The 8,661-nt window shown below is 41.7% G+C and overlaps 1 protein-coding gene across 1 annotated transcript; it reads left to right on the forward strand.

Annotated features, from left to right (window-relative positions):
* The first annotated feature begins 568 nt into the window (after nucleotides 1-568).
* LOC117097463 (spermatogenesis- and oogenesis-specific basic helix-loop-helix-containing protein 2-like) lies at nucleotides 569-6,353 on the forward strand. Its single transcript, XM_033235325.1, has 3 exons — nucleotides 569-791; nucleotides 3,783-4,039; nucleotides 5,514-6,353. The coding sequence occupies exons 1-3, from the start codon at nucleotides 569-571 to the stop codon at nucleotides 5,532-5,534; spliced, it is 501 nt and encodes a 166-aa protein (XP_033091216.1). The 3' UTR covers nucleotides 5,535-6,353.
* Nucleotides 6,354-8,661: the final 2,308 nt, after the last annotated feature.

Consider the following 8,661-nt stretch of genomic DNA (forward strand, 5'->3'; position numbering starts at 1 on the left):
AAATCTGAAGTCTGCTGGCTATTTTCCTCCCACGTTGATGCTAAACACATAGACAAAAACTGATCCCATCCACAGTGAAAGCACAGGGGCTTATTAAGGGTCAGTGAACTTCTCTAATTGCCGATGTGTATCATTTCGTTGCAGTGATAAACACAGGTAATATTCTCAGGTCCATGGTTTTTTCATCATGTGACTCACCCTTGCTTCTCCTTTTGTTATTTCTGAGGTTCTTAAAATTGGGGCTTTCTCCCTTGTGAGTGTAGGGATGGTGGCAGTCCAGCAGGGACGCGATGGCTTCTGGTGTTCCTCTATCCCGGAGAGGTCTCGGGCCCTGGAGCTGTCCAGCCCTGGTTCAACTAGTGGTGCTTAAAGCACGTCACTAGTGCCAAATGTGACTTCCCAAATGATTAGTTCCTTCTGTAGGTTCATGAGAATATGTAAACAGAGAGAAAGTGTGGAGAAAAACACATCATTCCTGCACATCCTCAGGAATCATTGTGGGTCTTGTGTCTTTGTTCATATGTAAATAATCCATAGTTGAGGCTTTATCAGTGTTTTTAGAACTTGAATGATAAAAGGGCAGTTGAACTCAGCAATGTTCACATTGTTTTCCTTGAAAAATATGCAAAGAATTTTTTCTGTCCTTTCAAGGGAAAATAGTGTGACGAGCACTTACTCCCCTGAGAGAGGGCTCCGGTTCCTGACTAATACATGCTGGAATGGGTGCTCCGCCCCTGACGCAGAGGGCTCCGTCCCTGACGCAGAGGGCTCCTTGGATGAAGCAGTGAGAGGTGAGCTTCACCGAACATCTGTGCCACTTACAGGGGGACCTGCACTGCCCTGCAAACCCCCCGGCTCCTGTGCATTCACCACCATAACCAGGGAATCCAGGAGAGCTGACGAGTCCTTCTGGTGTTGTCAGCCTCAGGTACACAAGGTGGCTACAGGTATTTAAATAGTGTTATGTCAGAAACTGGGCTCAAAATTGACTGTAATTTCCAGAAAGCTCGTTTTGTTGATAGATGATAAGCACACTGGTGACTTTGTTTATAATATAAATAGAATCTCAGGGAAGGTGAAGAGTTCCTATTATTTCAGGACTGACTGTGTCCTGAGCATTTAACATATTTATTTGCTTCCTTCATGCCTTTGCTTGCATGTCACCTCTCAAAGAGGTCTTCTCAGCCACCCGGATAAAACTGCACATTCCTCCCTACCATAAACATGACGCAAGGCACTCCTCATCCACTTTCTCTGCTGTATTTGTCTTGATAGCACTCACTGCCTCCTGCTGTTCTTTACTCATGTGTTTTGCTTGTTGCCTATCTTCTTCCATTAGAATGTCGCCTCCATGAGGGCAGGGAGTTTTTGGCCGGTTTGATACATTGCTGTATTTCTAGTACCTAGAACAATGACCACCACACAGGAGGGGCTCAAGAAATCTCATTATAGGAATATTCATTGTGGAACAAATGCTTTCCCACTGGGAGTCATGTTTGTTATATGTGCTATGTAAGCCTAGACATGCCCATGTACTTGAAATAACAAGATGGAAAAAAAAAGAGGAAAAGAACACAGCTAGCAGTTTGTGACTTTTCGTATTCCTGAAGGTGAAGTTACTCTCCATCTAGAAACCAGGAAGGTATGGACCTCTTGACCTAAATGTTAGACGCTAGATGTCAGGACTGCCTGTCTCCTCAGCCTCTCAGTCCTAGATGACACTTCTGACTTCCTCCAACAGGCTCTGATCTCACCAAGTACCTCCCTTTGTACCAGGAATGTCCTTCCTCCTTCACTTGCCCTGGGCAACACCAAGTCCATCCCTAGTTCTCAGCTTAAATGTCCCTGCCTCAAAGATGGGGACACAGTGATGAATGAAAGGCAGTTCTTGTTCTTATGAAGCTCACAACTTAGTGGTGGAAAGGGTCACAAAAGAAAATATGGCTCACACAGTCTTGTAAGTGCTGTAGTAGAGGCACCGTGCATAGATGGGGATGTGGATGGGGATGTGGCGGAAGCCATGGGAACAAATGAAGGGTACTCAGGATGGTGTCTAAAGTCAAAAGAGAAGGGGTCCCCAAATAGAACCCAGCTCTCATTCTTCATATCACCAAAGAAGCTTCAGGGTGTTATTTTAGTCAATGTAGACTTTTCTCCTGACTTAGAGAGGATAAGAGGAAAAAAAAAAACGTTGCCATAAGCCGTGGTTAATCTACTTAAAGTAGCGGTGGCTGAATGTGATATGGAATGATTAAATCAGCCTAGATTAAATCAGATAGAGGTCAGGCCACAGGCATATGCCTGTCAATGTTATTTTTTTGTACATACAATGCTATTTATGTCCTGCACACACTCTGAAACATTTTGTGGCAGCGAGTTCAGGCCTTTCTATGCCCCAGCCTTTCGAGGCACTACCTCCCCTAAGGAGACTGATCTTGGGAAGCCAGAGATATCCTAGGACCATAGACCTCTGGCATGTTCAAACCCTGGGAGGCCTTGAAGGTTAAGGAGTCAAAACTCCCATTTTTATTTGATGTAAATACATTTTTGCATTTGAAAACCAGTGCCGATCCTTTACTAACCTGGCTAAGATCATCACTGTGTTCATTTTCTGATGTATTTCCTTCAAGTCTTCTTCCAGGTATATTTTTCTATGGTAGTAATCATCGGACATCCATTTTGTTTCCTGAATTTTTTTACTTAACTTTGTGTCATACATACGTATATTTGTTGTTATGCATCACTCGTCACCATTTTAATGGTTTTAATCATTTATCAAGTGATTTTTAGAGTCATTTTCTTAGCCATTTTCCAATCGCTACATTTAGCATTTGCAGTTTGGGGGGAGAGTGATTTTTTTATGTCGTGTGATAGGAAATATTTTCCCATATATGAGGTTTTCTGTATTTTGGACTTTTCCTTGGACTGGATTCCTGGAAGAGTATAATGGGTTCCTGGAAGAGTGTGATGGGTGAGTTAGAGAACAGAGAACGTGAATGTATGTATAGCTCTTAATGCATGTTGCCAAGTTGTTTTGGAAAGAGGATCGGAGGAGTTCAATCAGTTAAGTCTTCCAAATTTCACTTTCACTACCCGCCTCAGGAAATTGAAGGCTGGAGAAGTTAAATGACCACCCGAGGTCTCAAGGTTTCTGTGCTGAGCCCGATCTGTAACACAGACATGTTTTAACCTTGTCAGCTTGCCCTTTTCTGTTCTTCTTCATAAATCTCTGTATATATTTGCTTATTTTTTCACAAACATTTCAGATACATTTGTATTTAAAGTAGATGTACCATTATATTACCTTCCTTTCAATATTATTAATGTCCACTAGAAAATAAATATTCATGGTGTTATTTGAGGTTACATTGTTAATGTTATATATTGAATTTTTTCTTCTAGTTACCATGTAGAATATAGCTGTATAATGATATTAACCATTCTGCTCAATGGAGTTGTTCTTTCCAGCCTTCTTCCTTGCTTCAGAGAGAGTCAATTTTGATTGACATGCACATTCACATACATCAAAAGGCACAGGGATCTTCCGCTTCTCTAAAATCTGTCTTTTAATGACACATGAACACTAATTTATAGTGTGTGTATTGCACTAAATGTCACAATTAGAAAGTTCACTTTGTTTTTCCATCAGCGTTCGGGTGTAGCGGTAGTACAGATTTGTAATGCGAGGAAATGAAATAGCGGGCAGTTTATGTCAAATAACAGTCGTTCCGAATTACAGAATTGTGGATACTGACCCATATTTGTTTTCTTTCTCGTTAAAGTTCCGTCAAGCTCCACCTCAGAGAATGCTATTGGTGATCCATATAAAACTCACATTCCCAGTGCAGCGCTCTCTCTGAATTCCTTGCATAGTGTCAGATATTGTTCTAAAGTCACCCCTTCCTACGATGCAACTGCCGTAACAAATCAGAACCTTTCAATTCATTTACCTTCAGCCGTGTCCCCGGTCTCAAAGCTTCTCCCTCAGCACTGCACTTCTGGGTTGGGCCAGACGTGCACTACACATCCCAACTGTCTGGTAAGTTTTCAGGGGTCCATGGATCCGATTGGACCCTTTCACTCCAGCCAGGAGAAACCCCTGACCTGTATTTTGTTGTTGTGACTCTGGTTGGAAGACTGGGACCTAAGGACTTGATTCTGAGTCTCTCTAACCTGATGGGTGAAAAGGAGATGCAGTCAACCCGTGCTCTCGCTCCCCGTGCTGCAGGGCTGGTGTCTCAATATCCAGAGCCACTGAAGCTGGATGGGACTATGCTAGTGTGACAGTGACAGGTGGAATCTGATCTCCCCTAGCACTGATTCCCCTCTGCCCCCCTGCTTCTACTCAGAGCTTCCACAGTGGCATATCCCACTTTACCACCCTCATCCTCAGCTGGTCCCATCACTAACTGCTGCTTATCTCAGGTGGGCAGCGTCACTCACACTCATCAGAAAGCTTTCTTTCATTCGCCAGCCAGGCTGGTTTCAGATACCAGGTGTCTTCATACAGCAGATATTTACTGAGCACACACTATATTCTGACACTGAGCTTGTCATTGTGCTAAGAATGTAGTATACAAAGGTAGACACGATCCCTGCCCTCATGCAGCTTTAGTGTTAAGGGGATGCAGACAAAGAAGCAGAAATTACAATATGGTTGAAGCGAGTAGGAGGAGTGCCCCACTGTATATATCAGCTAGATGTGCGCGAGGTTAGTGACTGCTCGCCCCTGGAGAAAGGCCGTCTATGCCAATCTCTAGCTGCTAAGAATTAGCCAGGTAGAGGGGTGGGGAATCGGAAGTGAGGAGACAAGAGCAGTCCTGGCGGATGGACCAGCACATGAAACAGTCATACCTGCACTGTTTGGAAGAGCTGTCTAGTGCTAGAGGAAGACTCAAACTAGATTGGCCTACTTAAAATGGACTTCTGTTAATTTTAATATAGTTGCTAATACTTTTGCATATTAACAGTAGCCAACATGTTTTGAGCACTCAATAATAGTGCCAACTACTCTATGTACTTAATGCGCATGATCTTATGAGAATCCCTGAAGTGATCCTTTGAAGGTAGATACTGTTATAATCTCCATATGACATCTATAAAATGGGAATAGTAGTGACCTTCCAAAAGATATTTGTAAGAAAAATATTCTAAAGAGAATTGCGAAGAAATGTTAAAATATGTAGTGTCTACAGATATCATAATGTTGCTAATGATCATTAGTACTCCAATAGGAAGGCTAGGGTAAATGAAAGAAAAGATTACAATATTATTATTTTTTAATTGTTGATCTATATTTACTCTGCGTGGGTTTTGTTGAATTGTTGTGAGAAAATAATTCCTTTTAACAAGAATACATATTTTAAAATCTGTAAGCTTATTCACCTGAGGATTTCACATAGTTTTGCAAATCATTTCAGATTGTTTTATGATATAGAAAATATAATCATGACATTATGAGTAAGAATGGGCGAGGATTCGGTTAATGTGGATTTTTTCCCCCTTCTTTGCAGCAACAGTTTTGGGCATATTAAAAGCACATGTTTGAAATTCACACTCTCAACCACCTACTGGGCGCAGTTTGACAATCTAGGAAAAGTGGAACAAAGAATGATTTTGAAAGCTCCACCCAAAGACCTAATATCAAAAGAGTTGGCATGGTTTGGCTTCTGATAAATGCACTCAAAGCTTCTGCAGATAGAAAGACCAGCAGCGAAAAAGCTGGCCGCACACTGTCACTCATCTTCATACACACTTGGATCCCCGCCAGCCAGAGTGCTACGAGAACAAATGGCCTCAGTGACCTACACTCTTTCTTCTCAAAAAATATTCCACAATTTGTGAAAAAAGCATGCTATAACGAAGATCCATGTAGACACGATAAAATGATAAGATTGGGAAGGTGTGTTGATACCTCATGTCACTAAGTACAGATATTGCAACTTGATTCTTAGTTTTAATATCCCTGTGAATTACTGTCACTCATTTCTAGGTGGTATCTTTTCCTTATTTGACATTTTAGAGAGTTTCCTTCTTCATTCACCATCCAAACTAAGATACGCAGAGAGATGCTGAAAGGGGTTTACCTCCCTACTTGACTACTAATGAATAAATTGATGTGTGCTTTTGCATTTCACAATCCGTTGAGTGAAACGATGGCTAATAGGTAAATATTTCTTTCTGGACCTTTAGTTACAGACTAGCAGGTCTTTTGTTTTTCATCTCTTCCTCCCTATGGGTATTAGAAAGGACAGTTGAAACTAAGGGGGAAAAAAGGTTTGTTTTATATTTCACTGAATTGTTCTTATACGTACATTTTATTATTAAATAAAATACTCAGTTTTCACCCTGAACATTGTAATCCATTTTTGTTTTGCTTAATAAATATCTGTTCTCTCTTTTAGTAGTACTATGTAGGGAATTTAATTTCCTAGAGTTTTGAGACGCTTAAAAATTCCTGTAGGCATAGCCTAATTCTCATGTCAAACTCTACAGCTTTTGTTTGAGGATACCAAAATGATGGAATCTGTAGATGTTTGACATACTTTATAAAGGAACAAGAAGTTTCCAACTAAGGTTTTATTCTTATTATTAAAAACAGGTGCTTGATTCTTCATTCTCTTTCCTTTAGAAATAATTGCTTTGACATTAGAAGAGAACCTGTTGAGGTATTTTGGACACTGGGACTGCTGCCTATGTTCCCAGCTGGTCTTAATCGTTGCTGGCACTTTTGCTTTGTACCAGGGTTTCTTTATATCTCCATGTAGGCTATGAGAGAAGCCTGTGACTGGGAATTCTTCAACAGAGGACCTAAAAAGTGTGACCCCTAGAGCCATCTCTCTACTTGCTGCTCTCTCAGTCCCCTTTTCCTTTCAGCATAAAGAGGAGGCTACCAGATCGATCGTTAGAGCTCTCTGCTTTTTGAGGCTGGGTCCCATGATCCTGGACTTCATGCAAATGTCCAAATTCATTTCTAATACGAGAATTTCATTTTTAATGAATTATTCTCTTCCAAGTGAGCTCAACTCTTAGCCAAGGAAGAAAGGTTAGTTGGGTTTCACCTTGTAGGAAAAGAGCAGGATTTTCCTTGTAAAATCAAGTTGGCTGGTTATGAGACAGACAGTTGCAGTGTTATTTTCACAATGAAGAAGATGCAAAGAGCTTGCCTAGAAAAGGTGATAGCTTGTAGGTTTCATGCTGGTAGCAGCAGAATGAGTGAAAGATAGTAGATGATCTGATGCAGGGGCTGTGAAAAAGGGCAAAGAATGAAGGATGCCACCCAGGCTTCTGGCTTCAGCAGCTAGCGAGACAGTATTGATGTTCACTGAGACAATGCAAGGAGAAGAACACTTGGAGTCATGGCACTAGAACATGACAATTTTATACGGGGACATGTTGCATTTGAGGTATTTAAATGATATCCGAGTTGAAGTAGCCAAAATACATTCAGATATTGCAGCACAGGCAATAGATCTAGATGAGAGACATGGTTTGGGGTGTCAGCACTGGAGGGGAATGCCAAAGTGGGGGGATTAAACATTAAATGGTGGCAGTGGACTGAATGACCCAGTAGGAACTTGTGACGTTGCAGTTCTATCATACTATATGATTCATTTTAAGAGGTTACTCAACCAGGCTCCTGATGACACAAGGCATTGCAAATCACCGGAGATTCAAGGTACATGGGTACAACCCTCAAAGGCAGAGGGCACAAGTTGTCGGTGGCAGCTGTTTGTTTATTGACCGTTTTTTGAATGTCAAGAAATTAAATTGCTCTGAACTTCTAGCTTCTGAAAAATTCGAAACATAGACAATACTGGCTCTATTTCTAGTCTGGAAAAATAGTAATGAACTGCTGAGGCAGAGCAGTGCCTCCCCCTTTCCATGGGGCATCAGCTTCCCTTTGGTCCCTCCCCACCCAGCCTGCCTCATTCATTGAAGTGGTGTGCCCTGTCCCAGTAGGTGTTCCAGTCTGGTTCCAAAAGCAGTAGTGTTTCTCTATACAAGGAAATCATTTCGGGAAGGGAGGATGGAGAGGTTTGTTAAAATGCAGATTCCCAGACCATATCCCCACAGGGCCAGATTTGATAAGCCTTACTCCCTGGTGCTTGGGAATCTGCATTTAAACACTACAAAATGTGTTTGCTAGTATTTGATTATTCCTCTTAAACACATCCAGTTCGCATAAAGAGACACAGATGCCCATAGGGGACAGAATAAATACAAACTAAAACCATATGTCATTGACTTCCAAACCTGGCAGGGCCTCAGAAGCACTCATAGGTTGATTAAAACTGTACATTCTCGGACTTTCTCCCAGAGATTCTGATTCCATAGCTCTGGAATGAGGCCCAATACTCTGCATAGGATGATTAGGATGATTCTGATGCACAGCCAGGTGTGAGAGCCCCTGTTAACTTACAGCACCCTGATCAAGTGCATGTTAAGGGATGGAGTGGAGCACAAGGAGCACCACCCTCCTAAATAGGCAGTAATGGAGAGACTCATTCATTACTCCTACAGTGATTAAGAAAGGGTTTGCTGAGATGGGTTCCCGAAACTGCTTTGGTGAGTTAGAAGGATGAATAGGTAGTACAGCTGGGAAACTCAAAGGCGGGAGTGAACCCCTTACATTTTGAGTAGGTATTCCCAAGGAGTGAA

Source organism: Trachypithecus francoisi, unplaced genomic scaffold (assembly GCF_009764315.1).
Source record: "Trachypithecus francoisi isolate TF-2019V2 unplaced genomic scaffold, Tfra_2.0 Contig01461, whole genome shotgun sequence".
Taxonomy (NCBI): Eukaryota; Metazoa; Chordata; class Mammalia; order Primates; family Cercopithecidae; genus Trachypithecus; species Trachypithecus francoisi.